At 40.4% G+C, this 23,018-nt stretch overlaps 1 protein-coding gene across 1 annotated transcript; it reads left to right on the top strand.

Annotated features, from left to right (window-relative positions):
- Window positions 1–1,569: 1,569 nt before the first annotated feature.
- fcgbp (Fc gamma binding protein) lies at window positions 1,570–21,989 on the top strand (the record flags this gene model as incomplete). The annotated part of the gene is made up of 17 exons (XM_079241115.1): window positions 1,570–1,594; window positions 3,034–3,183; window positions 11,619–12,860; window positions 12,960–13,312; window positions 13,449–14,028; window positions 14,122–14,720; window positions 14,830–15,397; window positions 15,599–15,864; window positions 15,969–16,310; window positions 16,395–16,968; window positions 17,061–17,260; window positions 18,146–18,442; window positions 18,525–19,056; window positions 19,203–19,801; window positions 20,185–20,626; window positions 20,962–21,434; window positions 21,534–21,989. Coding segments are annotated over 17 exons (7,698 nt in total), but the record flags the coding sequence as incomplete, so codon positions are not given.
- Between the last annotated feature and the right edge of the window lie 1,029 nt (window positions 21,990–23,018).

Below are 23,018 nucleotides of genomic sequence, written 5' to 3'. Positions count from 1 at the left end.
TGAAAAAGATCGTGTAAAATTACAGTTGAAAACATTTTCCTGGTTTGTCAAATTGTCAAATGCAGTTTTGCCCCCCCCCCCAGAATGGAACGAGTCCTGTCGCTCTTCAGGGATGCTGCTCGTACAGACATGAGCTCTGAATGAAGTTTCAAAACTGTAAGCTTGTAACAAAAATATGTTAATACAACTTTTGCCGCCTGCGGTAACTTGAACTGTGTTCCCGCCATTGACCTCAAACTTACTGGCTCACAGTGGCATCTCAGTCAAGACTGTTTTGGAAAGCTTTGGGGAAGTGTGCAGAATCCTCAGTGTGTGAAAGAAAGTCTAAGAGGAAGTTGTCTAAAATGTTCATCTGAGCCTCAAGGCAGACTCTCTGACCCAGAGGCTTGCAGGAAGATTCTGGAAAGTAATGGACCATTCAGACACTGTCATGGCAAGGTGGCCCCCTGCAGCCTTTACAAGAACTGCACCAGTGACCTGCATCCTCACAGAGGTCTCCAGCATGCACTGTTTTGCTCCTTGGCAGATTATACACCTGTACGCTCAACCCACAAGCAGCGTACAGCGTTCTGCTGTGAGTGTTAATGTGCTACCAGCGCTGTCGTGCAGGTGAATTGAATTAATATCCTGTACAATTGTAGCTACGCTACATTAAGTTCAGCATCTCTGCTCACCAGATGAAATATGGAGAAATTGTAGATGCCTTTGCAAGGATTTAACATTTCAGCATGCAAAGATTCCTCATATTGATCATAAAATATGAGGAAATAGAAGGAAGATTTACATACAAAGCTGATATGTCTTTTATTATTTAATATAAAACTATTGTCTTAGTGTGTTTTGAGCAAATTAAAGGCTGTGGTATACACCAGATGGTGTGATGTGACTCATTAGTATTGAGGCCACAACCTTTCAAATGCCATTGGGCCACTAGATGGTACTAATGCATCACCAGTCAACCCTAACCTTTACAACATCTTGCTGTCTTCCCGCCCTCCGTGACTGATGTATCTCTACAGACCTGCCTGGTCTCTCTAGCATCACTTACAAAATGAGCTCACCTTTACTTCGACTTGCAAAAGAGCACAGTGCTTCCAGACATTTAAAACATCTGCCCCTGTGCCAAAGGTTTAGTTTAAAATGGCAACATCTGTGTAAGCCCAGAAAACTGTATGTGCTTTCACCGTGGAGAACGCTTAAAGGCAGTACAGAAGTGTGCCCGCACTGTCCACATGCTAACAAAGCTGTTTATATCATGCAGAAGGACACATGACAAATGATGTTAAGGTTGCCGCCACACAGGTCTCAAAAGAGCACATTTGACTGTAAGGCATGAGAATGTTATGGTACATGAACCACACACCCCCTTGCACACATGATATCTTAGAAAACTGGATATGGAGCTTGTTGTCAAGGCGAAAGACGGAAGTCAGAGCAGACAGATTGACCTGCAAGTCAATAAAATGCGCTTTTAGACGGTTTCTGTTTGTGTGTGTGTGTGTGTGTGTGAGGGGGGGAGAGGGGGGGATTTATTCATTTTGCCAAGGATACAAACTGCCGTGTATAAGGATGCCTTGTGAATTATCTCTCCAAGGTAAGTGGAGTTTGTACGAACCTGCTATCGAAACAACATCACTGTGTATCAAAGAAATGAATGGATAACCATCAAGACCTCCAAGTCAAAATAATCTATTTTTAAGCAACAAAATCTATGTGAAAATGTCAGATATTTTCCACCACACAGTCTGTGATATGTTTTAGGAAGTCTTACTCACAAGTGGGACAACAGTCTCACCCAATATTTTCAGGTGAATCTTGGCAGTATCACAATTAAAATCATTTGGATTGTTTATTTATTCTGTGATGTCATCTATGTAACATAATGGAGACTATAAACAATTAAACATATGACCATTGACTATGTTTTAGTTTGTGTTCTTTTCCAATGTATTTTGCATGTATCATGTGAAATCATTCTAATCAGCCCATTTATTATTAATCACTAAACTTAACCTACTGGAAGGGGCGGGGGGGGGGGGCACAGTGGTGGAGTAAAGAGTGTAGAAAACATGTGAGATGAACTGCAGGTGTTAGTACTTGGATTTGCAGATCAGTGCCTCTGTCTGCCCCCCTTATAACTCCCGGCAAGTATGTTTGCCCAAATTACCTCATTTTCTCCCAGCAAGGTGTCAAATGTTGACAATATGGTGGAAAAAGACAGTTATAAAACATTAACCTCATCACATGGCAAAACATTTAATTATCTTATGATAATGCAAACAAATATCACATCACTTCAAGCTCTTTTTTTGCATCATTCACACAGAATTTGTGGGGGTTTTGGTGTGTGTTTCACTTTAAGTCAATGAAATAACAAATGGTTAATATTACGATAAAAGTACATGGCAGTTTATCATCCTCTCAATGTGTAGAGAAATTATTCCCAAAACTACGTAAAAAAAATCAAATGAAGTAACTCTGCCTTTTCATGACACCTGGATTGTCTCTTTTAACAGCTTATTATCATCCTTAATTCAGTCATTACAGCCCGCGTGTGAACGTTTGCCCCTCGCTGAGTCCTGACAGGAAGCCATTATTACAGCTGTGTGTGCAGACAGGGTGAGAAGAGCTTCAGACTCAGTAGTGTGTTTTTTGTTCATTGGAAGAGAGTTTATTTTACTAGTTTGTCACATCAGGGGTAAATTGCTCCATTACATTGCAAACTAGTAATAAAGATTCTTATTCAAATTCTCATTTTACAGGCTTAGGTTTTTTTTTTTTATCAGTTTGATTATTGAATTCTTGCATTTTGATGAGGTTCTTTAATATTTCCATGTTCAGGCTTCTGAGAACAAACCTTCATAGTTCTGGGTTGTTAATTGCACCTGCGGGCCTCTTATCTTTGAGCAATACTTATTCCCTCCTCCGCACTGTGGCAGATAGAACTGTGTGCTGCCACAGACATGATTTGTATCTCCATAGTTAATAGTAGTTATGTCTTTACTTTCTCTCTGACCTCTTCCATTGTTCGAGATTGTTTCAGCAGCAGTTTGGCTTTTGTTGAAGAGATGCTGACACTGTGCACAAGCTGTCAGTTCATCAAAGTCCCCAACAACTACACTCACAGAGAGCGCTCTCACTGGTATTTCTACAGCAAGTTTACAACCACGATTACTCCAACAGGCATGTCTGGACTGTGGGAGGAAAAAGAAGCAGATGTAAACTCCACAAGGATTGCTACTGTTGTGATCTTAACAATAACTAAATAAATATCTAATATATTGATTGCATAAGAGAGGAATGCAAACTCAACAAGCAGAAAAGGTTGCAATTACCAAGATTGTCTTTAACAGTTTAACGGTGATAGACAAAGCATTTGAGTGCTGCAGCACCACACATCAGAAAGGAAAAATGTATCCATACAGAGCCAAATATGTTATATTACTGGGGAGAAGGAGATCTTAGATCAACAAGATAAGTATGAACTGAACACTTCTCTATTCCTGCATTGAAGATGAAAAGTTGGTATGTTGACCTTTTAAATGGCTATAAAAATATTCAGTTCTCTGAAGGGTTTTGTACATTCCACATATTTGGCTAATTCACTCCCTGTAGTGTGTTTCTGCTTAACATTTGAGAATGCACCAGTGTACTGTTGGTCTTTTTCCGTCAGGAATTACATGATCTTACTGATTACATGACAGATATTTTCCCAATCAGCAGACACTTCAGTAGCGTTTGCTGAATCTGTCTGTTGAACCACAAACACAGAACAATGCAAGTTTTGTATTATGCATCATTTCAGGCAAAAATTTCAATATTCAGTTAAACTTGCCTCTGTCTCAGTCTGTTTTTGGATAAATGAACAAATGCACAAGCAGGAGATTTACTTGTACCAGTACTTTACCCAGAAAAGCTAACTCAATCACAGGTACAACTTGGCTTCGGTAAGAAATTGAATGAAGACAGAAGGAAAGATGTATCTTCTGGACAACACAGCACTGACACTAGTGGGGAGAGAGTGATGAGTGCAATCTTTCTCTGCATGACAGCACAATCTGAGACATCCTCTTGGTGGGTAGAACTGAATTAAGCCATTGTTGGAACTGTGGTGTGGAGTGTGTTATTTACGCATCAAGACAGTCTGTTGCTGGAGCAGGGCACATGGCCACATGTCTATTTCTTAGAGCACATAATAGCAGTAGGAGTTTGGAGGAAGGACATATTTTGTCAAAAAATATTTAAAACGATGTATTTTCTATCACCAGATCTCTTGTGGCCAAGCCATAGAAGCCCTGCTGTTTGTGTTGACCCCACCTCCATCTCACACCCTTCTTTTCTCCCACCTGCTTCTAAGGAAGTGGCTTTTTTTGTGGTATAGTGGTAAAAATGTATTTTTTTTGGGGGGGGGGTTAAGTGTGCATCTTAAAACCACTGTGTGTGCATTTTCTTTGTGAAATGCATGTAAAAGATAATTTGGTAAACACAAGCAAAATAGACAGTGAATACTGTGCACATTTTTGAGAATACATAGTCAGCAGTCAGTGCTCATCTGGAATACTTAAAAGCAAGTGCAGTTTTTTTTTTTTTGTGCTTATTTCTCATTAGATTAAAAAGCAAAAATGCACTGAGGGCTGCACACCTCTGAGTTGTTGCTGCCAGCTTTTGGGTGGGGTGAAATGTAAGGAGAAGAGCTGAAGTGCAGGGCAGCAGCATGCACTGCAGCATGCACTGCAGCATGCACTGACAATGGTTTCCTGGAAATGTGACAGACACAAGGGGCGTTATTCATGGCTTAAAATCAGCAGCGCTCTGAATAGTCATACTGCAGCACTGCAGATCTCAGTCATCAAACCATCACTTATTCAACCATATGATCTTAATATGTGTCTGAGAAACTGATGTAAGAAGCAGGCAATGTGGTTGCTTCATTTTTAATCATAATAGACAAAAGGCACTTTATTGCACTCAATATCCGGATATTGATTATTTCTAAACCACTGAAACTAAAAGGTCTGTTTCTTGAACAATTGCATTACTAAGCATTTAAGAGTAAAGCACCATAAACAAGAATACAGATTATATTAAAGAATTTTATTAATCTAATTGTATACTTCTAATAACAGATAAGCATAGTCAAAAATTAGAAAAAGTGAGGTACAAAGGTGAAAAACCGTGTACCTGTGTCAACAATGGTTTTATATCTAAGGAATTATGTACTTGGCCTAAACACAAAAAAATGATTTGACCATCCTCTTTTACCAAAATTTCCTGATCATATGTAATGCCTGGTGCAAGTAAAGGTGCAGTTGTTTGGAAAACTGGTCTAGACTGTTTCATAAAAATGTTTTCATTTTCCATTACATATTTATAGGCAGATGGGGATAAAAAAAAAAAAAAAAGTTCAAAACTACTACTTAAGTAAACCTCACTTCATTTAATTTGATTTGTGTTAACCTTATGATGAAATAAATTTCTAATATTTACTATGGGGATGAACAATGAATGATGATTGCTTCACAACAAGAGGCTTTTCAGTTGGAACATCAGCAGAGGCCTTTCTGTCAGCATCCTTTCCTGTGCATTCATGGGTTCTTTTCAGGTACTCCATTTGTACATTTATACTGGAGTGACTGGTTGTTTGTCTGCAATACTGGCTTGCATCTGAAGAAGTATAAACAATGGATGGATGGATGGATGGATGGAAAGACTTTGGATAGGTAAAGGCAAAAAATATGATTATGATTATTATTATTATTATTATTATTATTATCAGTAGTAGTAGTAGTAGTAGTAGTAGTAGTAGTAGCAGTAGTAGTAGTAAAAAAAAAAAAAAATAAATAAGTAATAATAATAACTAGAACCAGCTATTATTGAAATAATAGCAAATGTGAATGCCTATTTATGGAACTATGCTGAATGATTGAAATGAAATTGCATAAGTATAATAAATTGAAAAAAAAAAAGCACAACTGAATTTTTTTATTTGCCCCACATTGCGATTAAACCCATGAACTCCTGTTTTGAAGTACACTGACTTACTCACTACGCCACTAGTACTCTTAGTTGCACCTTGGAAAAAGCATTTAAATGTCTTCTAAATGGGATGGGAAGGCCTTTTTTTCACTTCCAGCAGGGTGTAATTAGCGGGATTGCAAACACATGTGTGAGGTTGAACTAAACTCCAGTAAAGATGTGACAGACTTTATTGTTCAATGTGAAAAACTTTTTTTTTTAAGTTGTTTAAGATTTATCAGTGTTGAAATGTTGCAGGGAGCATTGTTGGAACAAATCCTACATATTTAACTGTGACATTTGCAAATAAACTCCTTTGCTCCTTGAAGTGTGCAGCTGAGACCAATAGCTCACTTTGAGCAGTCTGCAGAACTGCATGCCATCACACAAGCAACAGCCGACAAACAACAATAGAGCTTTATGTTAAATGCTGCATTTGAACCAGTGACATTTATATGTACCTTTGTACCGGTGCACAAAATGGACCAATGAGCTGAATTCCGTTTTGCCCAATCAAAGGAAGAGATTTCAATACATTGACAAAAACTTGAATACCTTAAAAAGTTTAAATGTTACAAAGACCAAAAGTTGTAGAACATATCTCCTGAATGGGCTGAAGAGTTTGATACTTGAATGGTTGAAGTGAGACAAATGATGTCGGAGGAGTAGCATTTCAAATATTTTGCAGGAAAGACACTGGGGATGGGAAATTAATGAACCAGACACTGACACAACCGGTGCAGAGCTCTGAAACCCTATTGACCAATCACTGTGCTGAATTTTTGCAAGGTCCAATCCGCACTTGGTTGGAAGGACTTTCATCCAATCACAAGGCTGAATTTATTTTTACAAAATGTTAAATATCTCAAAAACTACAAAGATTTAAAATAAAATAAAAAATCGTAGCACACATGTCCCGAAGGAGCTGCACAGTTTAAGATCTGAATGATTGAAGTGACCTGAACGGCGCAGGAGGAGTAGCGTGGCAAAGTTTGGCGAAATAATAATAAAAATGGCCGAACAGGATCTCAATAATGTGAATGCCCATGGGGGCATTCACATTAATAACAAATGAAAGTGAGTGCAGTTGGTACAATAGAAGCTATCTACTTAGCCTGAGAAGTGAGGTCTGCTTCAACAATCCTTTTGTTAACTTTGGGAGTTTTGCATTATCAATGGACAGTGTTTTAACATGATTTAATGATGTTTTAGCATGATCTGTGCTTGGAGTAACTCTGGAGCCGCAGGAGCTGATTGTCCAAAGAAGAATGCTGCACAAGCTGATGAAGATTATGGAGGATTCTTCACACCTTCTCCACACCACTGTGAAGAAACAACAAAGTATGTTCAGTAAGATCAGGTCCGATGTAAAACTGAAAGATACAGAAGATCATTCCTGCCAGCAGCCATCAGCCTCCGGAACAAGACCTGCATAAATTAATTATATTCTACCATACTGACTTTCCCTTTGGGGATTAAAAAAGTGTTTTTCATTTCATTCATTTCATTTTATAGACTTTGTGCAGGCATCAGCTTTTCAAGACTTTATTTGACATATGCAGATTATCAGTCAGCGGAAGAACCCATGTCACAGGTATTTGCCCTCATTTACTCACTGTGACATCCCATTGGTCAATCAGCTCTGTATGTGGATGTTCTGTGTGTGTACCCCTCATTTTGCCATAAGTATTGTTCTTTTCAGTGTAAAACAGGACAAATCTAATGGTCACTCTGAACCTCAGTGAAGAGGTTGTGTTTCTATGAGAGCAACTGGGGGAGAATGTTGTTGACACAGTGACAGGCAAATGTACCTTTGGTAATCAACCAAATTACGTAGTCTTTGTGGAAACCACATAATAAACTCAACTCAAGCGTTTCTGTCGAGTCATTGGTTCTTGATTTTCTCTGCTAGGAAATGAAACACAATAGAACAGGATAAATTCTGACCAGCCATCCTCCTACCAATGACTTCTTTTTAGGCTGTTCATGATTTATTATATTTAATATCTAATTACTTTTTTAAAATTATATATATTTTACAGTGGCTTTAAAGTTCATTCTAATGTTCAAATCAACATTGCCGTACATATCTTCGACAGACGTTCTTTGTGTTATCGCTTGTCATTTATAGAAATTCTTAACTGATTACAATCAAGATGAGCAGTTTTCCCACAATTAGTCCAGTGCAGCCATTGAAATAAGGTTTTATCTGAGCATTGGGGAACTGGTTCTAACAAAAACTTTAAGGAGGGCACACCTTCATCAAATTCAGCTTAACAATATGCGCACAATAACTAAAACAAGTTTCCTGCCCAGCCCAAGATCATAAGAACACCAATTAAATATTTGAGTTTTTAGTCTTTATTTTTGGAACACTCTAAAGCAAACTTTTCAAATCCAAGTTATATTTGCTTTTATGCTCCGAGTGATTATTGCACCCTCTGCTACACACTGTTATTCTTTGACTGGCACATAGAGCTAACAGAATCCGCCCATATAAACCAGCTACTGCCATTCTCAAGCAGTGTTGGTTGAATTTTACATATTCATTCTTCAGAATCTTTCTCCTATTTTACAAGTCACGTAGGTCACTCTAATGAACATAAACTACTCTAAAAAACATGGAATGAACTTACAAAGAAAGTGTGATCTATTTGTTGAGTAAAACTTAACCTTTAAAAGCCAAATCCATGAAAAAAAAGAATGGTACGAAAAGTTCAAAATATGAGGTCTTTAGCTGGCCCTTTGACAAAATGTAACAAAAAACTTTATCATTTTTTGGGGGGATATTTACAATTTATTACCATGTGATATGTCAAAATTATTACAGTATAATCTTCTGCTCCTGGTATAAATGAGGACAAGTATTAGATTGTGTTCAACAGGATTTTGAGCAAAGTTTTTTCCATAAAGAGCAAAATTTCTCAGAAACTTTGTGTATCAAATATGTTTGGCTTTATGTAGGGTCAAAAGCTAAGATCATAATGCATAACTGACAATTTACCTGACAAAATCCTGTCAAGTTTTAAAACATTACAAGACAGAAAAAGATCTCTGGAGTAAAAGAAATGAGGATGCAAAGGAGAAACCCTCAAATTTTATCCAAATGTCTGATGGGAATCTAATCATCACCCTGCTTACAGCGTTTTGAAACCTTTGGGATCCTGGATTTTTATATCCTAAAAATGGAAGTAAAAAATGTACTTTTAAGACACAAACTTTCATCAAACCAGACTTGAAGCTTGATATATAGTCAGAAAATTATTTTAAAAATAAGTTTGACCTTACTGTTTTAAAGCTTTGCCCAATCCAAAACCCTACAAGATATTATGTGGCATAGCCCGACAACTACAATCACCAGCAGCGCTCAGAGAGTACAGACCTCCAGCAAGCTATTGTTTTTTGTTTGTTTGTTTGTTTTTTAAAGCAAATTATTATGGCCATTACTTTTTAGTTAGAAGCTTAAATCGCAAAATTAGCCCTATCTCCCCATAATAAAGAATTCCTTAAAAACCTTCTGGTAATTCAAATCACCCCACACATCGAATAACTTGTTCCTTATTCCATTTCTGGCATTACCTGAAAAACTGTCTGTGACTTTTTAAGTTACATTACTCACAGAAAGATGGTCAGAAACCAATGCTTAATGCATGACCTTTACCATGGTAGAAATAATAATAATAATAATAATAATAATAATAATAATAATATCACCATCATCAGCTAAAAACTGCTTTATATTGTAAAAATGTAACTATAAAAATGCTAATAACACATCTATATGTCTTGGGGTTGATTAATAGTGTACTATGAAAAGAAAATGAGTATAAACTGGTGTTTTGTGTCTTTGTTTGTGCTCTATGATTTTTTCTCATAACTTGCTCTACAAAAGTTTCTTCTACATTGCAAAACAAATCTCAAGAAGATTATGTAGCAATGTCAACATGATTCCTGGAATAAATGATCGGAAAAACATTGCAAGGTGTATTACAGACATATTAATCATTCCTCCCATACATGCAGTTTTTGTTTAACTTTACACCTATGTCAACATATAACAGGACCTAAAAGTTATTGCAAAGATCTGCCTGTATTTGTTTTAGAGGAAGGGTATTGTTGGGCTCTGAAGTTTTTTCATTGGTCAGTGATTTTTTTTTTTCTGTTCAATAATGTATAAAAGGATGAATGAAAAAAACACATATATGCTTCTTAGCAGGTTAGTTCTTAAAGTGAGTTGTCTGGTGATGTTAATGCACCTTTATGTTTTATGTAAGATGACTTTTAAGCAATTGATAACTAAATGACTTTCTCTGTCTTCCAGCCATGGGAACCCTACTGCTCATTTGTGCATTGGGGGCTTTAATGAGTTGTAAGTATAGATTTTATAAAAACAGAGATAATATGTTTATGAATTTACATATTATTTAAATTTTTCATACCCGCCTGTCTCTACACATTGTTTGTTTTACCGATGGCAAGAAGGGTGAAAAAAAGAAATAACTGGTATCACCGAAAAAAAGTTTAAATTGACCACAATGATAGTAAGTAAAAAATATATGAAAACCATGACATTGCTTTTTAATTGTGATTCAGCAAAAATGTTTTGAAAAATAAGGAAACAAAGATGATGAACAAATTTTGCTGAACAATTCTTTTGAGACAATCACTGCAATCACTTCTGTAGTTGTTGACGGGTCTTTTACCCTACTGCTGATCAGCAAAGTGCTTTCATATGTCAGACAAATTAGTTATTGTTATTATTATTGTTATAATTATTTTTATTATTTAACTCAATTCAATTTAAAGGCAATGTCTTATTTCACAAAATTATAATTTAGTGAAAAAATTATTATGACTTATTTTAGTTTCTAGTAATTTGCCTTTTCTTTAATTGAAGGTTATGAATACATTTGAGGATGACTTTGTAGGTTGTCAAACTCATAAGTTGAGCTTCATTGCAGGTGCCAATGTGAGGGAATCACAATACTGAACTGGAAAAGACTATAAGAATGCAGCATCAGACAACCATCTAAATTGAAATTAGGTTTTGCTGGGAATTATATTTACCTGACAATGATATTGAGTTAGAACTATTAAAGCTGAATGGCTGACACAAGAGTATATTATAAATGCTTTGAGCCCTGGCTGAGTGATCTTTTCAGTAGAAGGGTGGAAACATAATATTTCCTTGATGTAATTTTACTGTCTGCTCAAGTTACTTATTGAGTGCTGTTAAAAACAGTCCAGTGAGTGAGGAAACAAAAGTAAAAAAAATAATAATAATAATCCATTTATTACAAGTGAGCCATCCTCTTTTTCACTTAGGAAACAAGGTCTTCTTTTCAGCTGCCTATTCTTTGGTGTCATCTTATTTCTTTGTACTGTGTGCTATGCAAAAAGTCTTATGGCGTGTTTTTGTATTGCCAGTGGGGGAATCCATTGATTGCCTTGGTACAGTCTCCATAATTTACCAATGCTTTCTTAACATATTTTCTACAGGCTCTCTTACTTTCCAAGTCCCAATTCTGTCTGACTCCATCATTTTAGTTAACATTAAAAAAAAAACATTCTTTTGGACATGTTTTTCTCCTCTTGTCTCGTAGGTCCACTCAGCGAAGGCTCGGTAGGAAAGGAGTTTGCCCTGTCTTTCATGCAGAATTATGCGCCACGCTATGACAGTCCTCAGTTTCAGCTATACATCACAGCTATTCAAGCTAATACAAAAGTAATTGTACAAGTGCCTCCTTTGAATTTCAAGCAAGAAAAGATTCTGAAAGCTGGAGAAGGGGCCATCATCAGTGTTCCTACAACTGTTGAGATGTACGGCTGCCAAAAGTCTCCCAACACGGTGCGCATTGAAGCCTCAGCAGATGTGTCTGTAACCTCCCTTAACTACAAGCTGTACACAGCAGACACCTCTCTGGTATATCCAACCACAATGTGGGGCACAGAATACTTCGTCTTCACTCCTCCTGGATCCCCATACGGCTCCTACAAGGAGTTTGCCGTGACAAACGGAAAGCAGAATAACAAAGTGGAGATTTTTCCCAACGGACCAATCACATTCCAGGGTCGTGTCTACAGAAAGGGCTCTAAAATGACAATAGATCTCCAGCCGTATGAGAGCATCCAGCTACAAAGCTTTTATGATCTGTCTGGCAGCAGTGTTTCCTCCCAGCATCCTATTGCTGTTTTCACGGGGCACACTTGTACCTGGCTTTTCTCAAAATGCAATCATGTTTATGAACAGCTTCTGCCAGTAAGCAGCTGGGGAACCAGCTTTGTCATCCCCCCACTGAGCTTTCAGAAAAAATATGATACTGTTTACCTCCTGGCCTCTCAGCCCACCCAAGTCACTGTCAGCAGTGGCAAAGGCAACTCTCACTTCAGATTCTCTAAGGGGGAAATGAAGAAGATTAACTACAGTAACCCTGAGACATTGGTTATTAAGGCTGATCGTGGCATTCAGGTCCTCCTACTCTTCAACGGTGTCAAAAGTGGCTGGTACCGGTTCTACGACCCATTTTTGATGACCATTTTGTCCACAGACCGTTTCTGTTCTTCTTACTCACTAGAGGCTGTTGGGAGTTTTGAAAACAGAGCTCTGATTGTTGCACAAACCAGCGCAACAGCAACACTGAGGTTTGACAGTAAAAACCTGCCAAAAGATGTTCAGTGGCAAAAGATTAGAGGAACAGACTTCTCCTGGGCAGAAATATCCTACAAAAAAACTTCTGGCAACAACGTTCACACTGTGACAAGTTCCGGAGCTGGTTTTGCTCTCTACAGTATAGGACTCAGTCAGATGAATGGTTATGGTGCCCCAGGGCAGTGTATGCAACAAGGTACGATGCACACAAAGCTCTCCACCCTCTCATCACAGTGTGAACATTTCAAATAAAACAGCCACTATAATATGTGCATTATCGGACATTGTTTTTCAGGAAGAGGCTCTTTGTCCTGCAGTAGTGTCACCTGCAGTTCTAATGAGGTGTGTGAGATGAGTGGTGGGTATCCCTCTTGTGTCCCCAAACCACCAAAACTAAATGTTGGTACCTGCTGGGCTATGGGAGATCCTCACTACCGCACTTTTGATGGCCTACGCTTTGACTTCATGGGTACCTGCACCTACGTCATTGCTAAAAACTGTGGAAAGGACAGCCATCTTACAGCATTTGAAGTCCTTGCCCAAAATGAGAACAGAGGAAGCCACAGAGTGTCATACGTTGGCCTGGTCATGGTAAATGTGTATGGTGTGACCATCACAGTAGTTCGGTCTGAGACAGGTCGTATAAGGGTAAGTGTTCCTGTTTTGAAAAGATGGCATTTTTAAAAACATTCAAGTCTCTTACTCACCATTTATTTTTGCTTCTTCTCTTTTCTACAAATTATTGAGTCACATCACTTCACTCTTTTTCTTTTTTTTTTTTCAGATTGACGATAGCTTATGGAGCTTGCCTGTAGTTTTGAACAACGGCAAACTGAATGTATTTCAGAGTGGCCGCTCTGCAGTCATAGAGGTTGATTTTGGTCTGACAGTCCGTTATGACTGGAATCACAATCTTGTGGTCACTTTGTCAAACAATTATGCTGGTAAAACTTGTGGACTCTGCGGTAACTTCAATGGCAAATCAAATGATGACTTCACCACACCCTCTGGCACTAAGGCAAATGGGGTTGTAGCATTTGGGAGCAGCTGGAAGGTGCCAGGAATGGTAAACAACCCACAGTGCAGAGATGACTGTGTGGGTGGCTGTGGAACGTGTGACCAGAACCAGCTGAAAAAGTGGGAGAGTGACTCATTTTGTGGGATCATGACGAGTAAAATAAATGGTCCATTCAGTGAGTGTCATGCAGCTGTAGAGCCACAAGCATATCTGGAGAGCTGCAAATATGATTTATGCATTGGAAATGGTCTGCGACAGTTCCTTTGCAGAGCTCTTGAGGCTTACAGTGATGCCTGCCAGGATAGTGGGATCCAGATTCAAAACTGGAGGGAGATGGCAAAATGCCGTAAGTATTCCTAACTAATAGCTTAACTTAAGTATGTATCTATTACTTACTGTCACAAGCGTTTATCCATTCTTCTTGTTTTTCTCCCTAAAGCTGCCAAATGTCCAGCCAACAGCCATTACGAGCTCTGTGGTAATGCCTGCCCTGCCACTTGTTCTGACCCGAACGCTCCATCCAAATGCAAACGTCCCTGCGTAGAAACCTGCGCCTGTAATGCAGGCTTTGTTTTAAGTGGAGAAAAGTGTGTGCCTGCTGCTGAGTGTGGCTGTACCTATAAAGGTCATTATATACCTGCTGGGGAGGCATTCTGGGCTGACAAGGGCTGTAAGCAATGGTGTAAATGCATTCCTGGAAAAAGAGGCATAGAGTGTGAGAATAAAGGCTGCAGGGCCGGGCAGCAGTGCAAAGTGATTGACGGTATAAGGGAATGTCAAGCAGTGTCTTACAGCACCTGCCAGGCCACTGGTGATCCCCATTATGTGACCTTTGACAAGATGAGGTTTGACTTCCAGGGTACATGCGTGTACCAAATGGCAGCACTCTGCTCCAAGGATCCAGAGTTGGTCCCTTTTGAAGTCCTGGTGCAGAATGATCAGCGGGGCAGTAAGGTGGTTTCTTATACCAAGCTAGTAGAAATCAAAGTATACGCCAACAGCATTGTAATTACAAAGACACACAAAGGCCGGATCATGGTAAGAACTACATAATGTTTGGTGCATCATTGTTAAATCTGTTTATCACCTAAAACTGTATTGAATATCATATTTTAGCATCCAAATAACACTGAGTTCTCTCCTTCAGGTGAATAATGAGCTCATCAACCTCCCTTTTGAATTGAATAAAACAAAGATATCTGTATATAAGAGTGGCTGGTATGCTGTTGTCACAACAGATTTTGGTCTCAAAGTTGCCTTTAACTGGGATAGTAATGTGTTTGTAACACTGCCAAGCAACTACATGGGAGCCATTTGTGGCCTCTGCGGCAACTACAATGGCAAACCCCAGGATGATCTGACCCCAAAAAATGGCAACAAACCAGTTAAACCAGCTGATTTTGGTGCCAGCTGGCAAGCTTCTGAGATCCCAGGCTGTGGACAGGGGTGTAAAGGGGTGTGTCCCAACTGTGACATTACCCAGAAGGTTCAATATGAAAAGCAAGACTATTGTGGCGTGATAAGAGACCCCAAAGGACCTTTCCATGACTGCCATGCCAAGGTGGATCCAGCTGGCCACTTTGAGGACTGCGTTTATGATGTATGTCTGTACAATGGCAGGAAGGATGTGTTGTGTCAGGCTATTACATCATACACATCTGCCTGCCAAGCTGTGGGGGCCAAAGTAGACAGCTGGAGAACCAGTCACTTCTGTGGTGAGAAATCTATTCAATTAAACATAAAAAAAAGATTCTCTGTAATGATTATTCACTCTGTTCAAATATATTTAATAACTTGTATGTATATTTTATTAAGTACTTCTATCTTTTCTTTGTATTAATCATGAACTGTAACAACTACAAGTGTCTTTTTAGAATGATATATGTGTGTCGCTGTCTTTCGTCCTTTGTTTTCAGCAGTGAAATGTCCCATCCACAGCCACTATGAAGTGTGTGCAACTGCCTGTCCTGCAACATGTGATACTTTGGCTCCTCCTCGAGGTTGCAAGGGTCAATGCGAGGAAGGCTGTTCCTGTGATGAAGGGTACATCCTCAGTGGAGATAGCTGTGTTCCCTTCTCACAATGCGGCTGTATTCACAACGAACGCTACTACAGCATTGGTGAAGTGTTTTATCCCAGTGGAGAGTGTCAGGAGGAGTGCAAGTGTACAAAAGATGGAGAGGTGATGAATACTAAAATGATTAAGACAGAGAATCACTTGGTACATGTGATCCTGCTGCTAAATATCTTCAATCACTTCTCTTGTTTCTTATGTACTCTTCTCAGGTTGAGTGCAGGAAGTTCACATGTGGCCCAAATGAGAACTGTAGAGTCAAAAATGGCATACACAAATGTCATCCAGTTGGAAAAGGTGTGTGCCGGGCATCTGGTGACCCCCACTACCTCTCTTTTGATGGACAGAAATTTGATTTCCAAGGCACCTGCACCTACACGCTTTCTAAGAGCTGTGGCCTGGAAGGTACCCACCTGGAGGCTTTTTCTGTGAAAGTGGAGAATGTGCAGTGGGACCGAATGAGGGGAAAGAAAAAGGTTGCCGTCACCAGGCTCATTGCTGTGGAAGTCCATGGTTTCACTCTCATCCTGAGGAACAAGGTGTTTGGGGTCCTGGTGAGTTCTCATTCCTCATTTATACAGCATCCATATTTAGGATTACAGTATTCTTGTTAAGAAACACTTATTCCTCTCTTGTAGGTAAATGGAGTGTTTAACAACCTTCCAGTGAATCTTAATGAGGGAGCAGTGCAGGTTTATCAAGAAGGCAGAAATTATGTTATTGCAACAAATTTTGCTCTCTTTGTCACTTATGACCTGGTTTATCATGTGACGGTCACGGTACCTGGGAATTATCGTGGAAAAGTCTGCGGATTGTGCGGCAACTTTAATGGAAACAGCAAAGATGACTTTCAGATGCCCAACAACCAACTCACCAAAAATGTTAATATGTTTGGAAAATCATGGAAAGTTACCATTCCTAATGTGGTTTGTGAAAACGGATGTGAAGGGAAGAACTGTCCAGACTGCGGACCAGCTCAAAAGGCTGTATTTTCAAAGACCACTTATTGTGGTATCCTTACAGCACCCAAAGGTCCATTTGCAGTCTGCCATAGCAAACTGGACCCACAGCTGTACTTTGATGACTGTGTGTTTGATGTGTGTGCCTCCAACGGTGATGGAAATGTGCTCTGTGACAGCGCAGCAGCCTATGCCTATAACTGTCACATGGCAGGAGTGGACGTCAAAAACTGGAGAACTCCCTCCTTCTGTCGTAAGTGACAGAAGTAATATTTATGTAACATAACAATGCTTTTAACACATAAGAATAGCATATTTTCCTTGTCTTTTCATGCTTTATTACAGCAATGAAATGCCCTGCCAACAGTCACTATGAGGTGTGTGCAGAAGCCTGCTCTGCATCTTGTCCAGGCCTTACAGATGTTGTTGAGTGCCCCACCGGCTGTACAGAAGGATGTGAATGTGATAATGGCTTCCTATTCAATGGACAGACATGTGTAAAAGAGACTGATTGTGGCTGCTACGAAAATGGAAAAAGTTACAAGGTACAATTACGGATCACTGCATCCATTTTTAAGCTACTTTATTGTCTCAAACTGACCTCAACAAAAAATGCATTTATTTTGGTTCTTTGCTTCCACGGACGTGGTTGGGAACATTTGGCACTTTGTTCTTGACACATCATCTGTGTGATACTTTCTTCTCATGGGGCTCCAAGAAGTTTTGCTTGGTTGGTTAGATATTTGAGGCAGGCGTGGTTAACTTGTAGAAGCACGACATGGAAAGTTGTCTTTTCCGCATTTTTGTTGATACTACATTGAACAGCGAAGAAAATGGTAAGAAAGTAGGAAAATGTATACAATATGTGGCATTTAAAGACATGCACAATGTGCAAAAACCCCACCCCCTGCCACAGATGAAGTTTCTCATAAAATATGACCCACCCCACTCCCCTTCGCATGTAGTTATTCCCACCCTGTCACAGAGCTTCTATGGCGTATGACTTGACCAGACCAAAATAAATTCATTTCTTGTTCTTGCGGCCTGGAGAAGAAGAAAAATGTTGACGCCTTTCTCTTAGTCATATGTAACAACATTTACTTTAATATTGCCTTTACTTTAATATTGAAATAACTTCATTTGTGTCTCCAGCCTGGTGAAGTTGTGTACAATGAGAACTGTAACACAAAGTGCACCTGCAATCCAACCAAAGGCCTTGTTTGTGAAAAGCTTTCCTGTCCTCCTTCCACCAAATGCATGATCAGGAACGGAGTGAGAGCATGTTACAATACAGGTAAATAAAAAAATGAGAAGTATTTGCATTTATTTATTGAAATTCGTATTTTTAATTGAGTAAATAAACTAAAACAAATACTGCACTTCACTTATCCGTTGCAGATCCTTGCAAAGATGCCAAATGTCGTGTCCAGGAAAAATGTAATATTGAGAATGGCGAGGCTGTGTGCATCCCCAAATACACAGGCACCTGCTGGGCCTGGGGTGACCCCCACTACCACACATTTGATGGTTACAACTTTGACTTCCAAGGAACCTGCAAGTATGTCATCTCAAAGACTTGCGGGAACCTAGAAGATCTAGTTCCATTTTCTGTCACTGAGAGGAATGATAACAGAGGAAACACAGCAGTTTCCTATGTCAGAGAGGTAGATGTGCTTGTGTATGGGCACACCATAACCATCCGAAAAAACCAAGTCGGTCGAGTCACGGTGAGATTTTAGTCTCTTGCCTTTTAGACCTGCTGTATTTTGTGTGTGCAGTTTAAGGCATAATCTGATGAATCTTCTACAGGTGGACGGGGAGCTGCTGAATCTTCCTGTACAGCTGGGTGATGGTGAGGTGTCTGTTCTTCAGAGGGGCCCATCTGCAGTGGTGGAAACTAATTTTGGTCTGTCCGTCTCCTATGACTGGAACTGGCATCTTGTCATCAAGCTTCCCAGCAGTTATTATGGCAGTGTCTGTGGTCTGTGTGGCAACTTTAATGGTAACAAAGGAGATGAGCTCCAGAATCCAGCTGGGAAAGCTGTCTCCTCAGTGATAGAGTGGGGAAAGAGCTGGCAAACACCTGATCAGGATAAAGACTATCCCTGCTGGGACACATGTGAGAAAAACTGTCCTACCTGTGACGGTAACGAGCAGAAACTCTATAAGACTCAGGCTTTATGTGGGGCCCTCACAGCCAAGACCAATAGTGTTTTTGAGAAATGCACTAGAAAATTGGACCCCCAAGCCTTCATGAACAATTGTGTGTATGACATGTGCTTCAGTAAGGGGGATAAAAAGATGCTGTGCCAGGCTCTAGCCTCCTATAACGCACAGTGTCGTGAGGCAGGAATAATAATAAAACACTGGAGGAAAACATTTGGATGTCGTAAGTATTTAAGAACTTCATTCATTCAAGATCACAATAAAATATTTAAGTTTTTCCTATTTTTGGTTAATTTATGTCTGAATTTAATTTATATCCAGCAATGAACTGTCAGAGTCACAGCCACTATGAAGACTGTGCCAGCCCTTGCCAGCCATCATGCCCATTCCCTGAGGACAAGCAGAAGTGCAATGGTGCTTGTGTGGAAGCATGTGTGTGTGATAAGGGTTATGTCCTCAGTGCTGGTGCCTGTGTGCCAGCTAAAACATGTGGTTGCTCTTATGAGGGCCGCTACTACAAACCAGGCCAGCAGTTCTGGGCCGATGAGGCCTGTGGTCGTCTATGCATGTGTGACACCACTCTAGGCATGGTGACATGTAGAGAAGCTTCCTGCTCTGCCAAAGAGAAATGCATGGTGGTGGATGGAGAGCGTGTCTGTCAACCCATCAGTTATGGCACATGCACAGCCTCGGGTGATCCACACTACCGCACTTTTGATGGGCGTAGGTATGACTTCCAAGGGACATGTGAATATCAGCTGGTCGGACTGTGCTCCCAGCACCCTGGACTGGAGTCGTTCAAAGTAAATGTGCAGAATGACAATAGAGGAAACAAGGCCGTGTCTTTCACAAAGACTGTCAAATTTTCTATCTATGGTGCCACTCTCATCTTTAGCAGAGAATACCCCTACAAGGTCTTGGTAAGTGTGCATGCGGAGGTATGGATAATTACATAAATAGTTGATGCAATAAAAGATTAAAGAGTTATCTGCTCTCATGAAAATTTTTAAGAGAAGAGAAATAGGACACAGCATGTAGTCGCATTATTGAAAATAACAGCTCAGATCCTCTCAGCCTCATTGAAATGAGTGGATGATAATTCCTTTTGTCGCTGCGCTAATTCTGACATCCCTCATACTCTTCTGAATATATATTTAATTGCATATTAAAATTTTGATCCAGGGATTCTTAATTAAACTAAGATTTAAACGCACATTAGAAAGGATTAACAACGTCCATAGGATTATTAAATCTGTAATCTCCTAAAAATATCCCTTCCTCTTTTCCTATGTCTACTCTTCAGCTGAATGAGCAGCTTGCTTCACTGCCTCTGGATTACAATAATGAGCTGGTTGTGTTTCTGAGTGGTCGTAGAGCTGTAGTGCAGACAGTTGCTGGAATCACTGTGAGTTTTGACTGGCAGAGCACAGTGAGTGTCACTCTGCCCAGCAGCTACCAGGGCTCTGTGTGTGGTCTGTGTGGCAACTACAATGGGAAAGCACAAGATGACCTGACTATGCAGAATGGCAAGACTGCTGCAGATGGAACTAAACTTGGGGAGAGCTGGCAAGTGGCCCTCACACCTGGTTGTTCTGCAGGCTGCCAAGGGGTGTGGTGCCAGGCCTGCTCAGACTCTGAGAAAAAAGTGTACAAGGCCACCAAGTACTGTAACATCATTGTTGACAAGGCAGGGCCTTTCAGAGAGTGTCATGGCCATGTGGACCCTGCTCCTTACATGGAGGACTGTGTGTATGACATTTGTCAATATCACGGGCACCAAGGTGCAGTCTGTGATGCTGTGGAAGTGTATGTGTCTGCCTGTCAGAGCCAAGGAATAACCATCCACCCCTGGAGAACAGAATCATTTTGCCGTAAGTTAGAATTAGTGTGTTCATTTTTTTGTGCTAACTATTTTGAGTGTTTCATGTTTATCTGGTCTCATCCTATCCTGCAGCAATGGAGTGTCCCAGGAACAGCCATTATACCCTGTGTGCCTCAGGTTGCCCAGCCACCTGTGCCAGTTTAACCTCCCTTTCCACCTGCCGCAGGCGATGTGCTGAAGCCTGTGAGTGTGACCAAGGTTTCCTACTGAGTGGAGGTACCTGTGTGCCTTTGAAAGACTGTGGATGCTCCTATGGTGGTCAGTACTTCAAGAAAGGGGATGTTTTCTACCCTGAAGACAAGTGTATGGAGCAATGCATCTGTGGAGAGAATGGGGCTGTATCTTGCCAAAAGGCCAAGTGTCGTCCAGGAGAAGTCTGTAAGCTTGCAAATGGAGTGAAAGGTTGCCACCCAGAGGGGCAAGGAAAGTGTGTGGCATCAGGTGACCCACATTACATATCCTTTGATGGATGGAGGTTTGATTTCCAGGGTACCTGTGTCTATGTACTGGCCAAGGTTTGCAATGATGACAAAGGCCAGCTTATACCATTCAACGTCACTCAAGGCAATGAAAAATATGGAAACGGAAAAGTGGCTGTAACCAAGTCTGTTGCAGTGACAGTCTATGGTTATGTCATCTACATCCAGCAGCGAGTGCCATGGAAAGTTATTGTGAGTTCAACATCATTTCCAAAGCACCTGTCCAAATGTTTTCGATTTCCTCACAAAAAGATGCAAAAATGATAATATTTCCATATGTTGTTGTTCCAGGTAAATGAAGAACTTATCAACCTCCCTCTCTCCCTGGATGAGGGGCGTCTCACAGTCACGCAGGAAGGTCGTAATATAGTAGTCAGAACAGCCTTTGGGTTGAAAGTCCTTTATGACACTGTGTACTACGTTGAGGTGGTCGTTCCCTCTACATACCAGAATAAGATGTGTGGCCTTTGTGGCAACTACAATAAGAAAAGTGGCGATGATTTCAGACTTCCTGGAGGCAAACAAACGAAAAATGCGGATGAATTTGGAAAAACATGGGTGGTTGATCTGCCTGAGCATGTGTGTGGAGGCTGTGGAGCTCAATGTCCAGTATGTGATCATGCCAAAGTTACTCTGTATGGCAAACCCGACTCCTGCGGCATCATGAGTGCACCTAATGGCCCTTTCAAAGCTTGCCACACTAAAATCGACCCAGCAGCATATGTATCTCATTGTGTGTTTGATGTCTGTGCTGTGGGTGACAATAAAGATACTCTGTGTGACAGTGTGCAGGCCTACGCTCTGGCCTGCCAGAATGCAGGGGTCCAAATCCAATCATGGAGGAGCAGCTCCTTCTGCCGTGAGTAACACACATTGTTATTATAAGTACATCCATGTTTTCTGTGCTTGACTAATTCCATTTATTCATTCATTTGTTGTAGCTGCCTCCTGCCCCGTACACAGCCACTATGAGTTGTGTGCTGACACCTGTGGTACGACATGTTCCAGCTTTATTCAGCCAGTTTCTTGCCCTGAAAGCTGTTTTGAAGGATGTGAATGTGATGCTGGCTTTGTTTTTGATGGCAGTCAGTGTGTTCCCCTGGACAAATGTGGGTGTGTGCACAACGGCACATATCTGACGGTAAAACTTATGTTGACACGCATTACTGCTGTGATTGAGTCACATAAAAGATATTCCTAATTATCCAGATATTTTCACATTCATGTCACAGAAATTAGACATAACTAAAGTTATTTTTTTGCTCACCTTGGAATAAGTTATGACAACAAACTGTGTTACAGGTGGGCCAAACAGTCGTGGACAAAGATTGCAAGTCCAAATGTGTGTGCCATGCATCTGGGCTGGTAAAGTGTGAAAAGTTGTTCTGTGCCGATGGGGAGGTTTGTGATGTGAGAGATGGGGTCCGGGGTTGTCAGATCAAACAGCATCACTGCACTGTCAGCCATGCTGGCAAGCTGAGCTCCTTTGATGGCATGGCTGGAGAGATTGGAGCACAAGGGGCATTCGAGGTGGCGTCGCTGTGTGATGAGGCCGCTAAGCAGTGGTTCCGGGTGGTCGTGGATGTCAGGATTTGCAGAAAGGGGGCACCTCCCACTGCTTCATCTGTGTATGTCTTCTTCAAGGACAGTGTTGTGACAGTGAACAGCCAACATGAAACCTGGGTGAGGAATTTTTTAAGCAAGCTTTTGATGCAGAAACATGTTTTGTTTCTTTGTTTGTCTAAATATTTCTTTTTTCTTCTTTGTGCTCTTCAG

Source organism: Telmatherina bonti (genome assembly GCF_933228915.1).
Source record: "Telmatherina bonti genome assembly, chromosome: 5".
NCBI lineage: Eukaryota > Metazoa > Chordata > Actinopteri > Atheriniformes > Telmatherinidae > Telmatherina > Telmatherina bonti.
The sequence above is the reverse complement of the archived record's forward strand: the minus strand, read 5'-3'. Positions and strand labels throughout refer to the sequence as shown.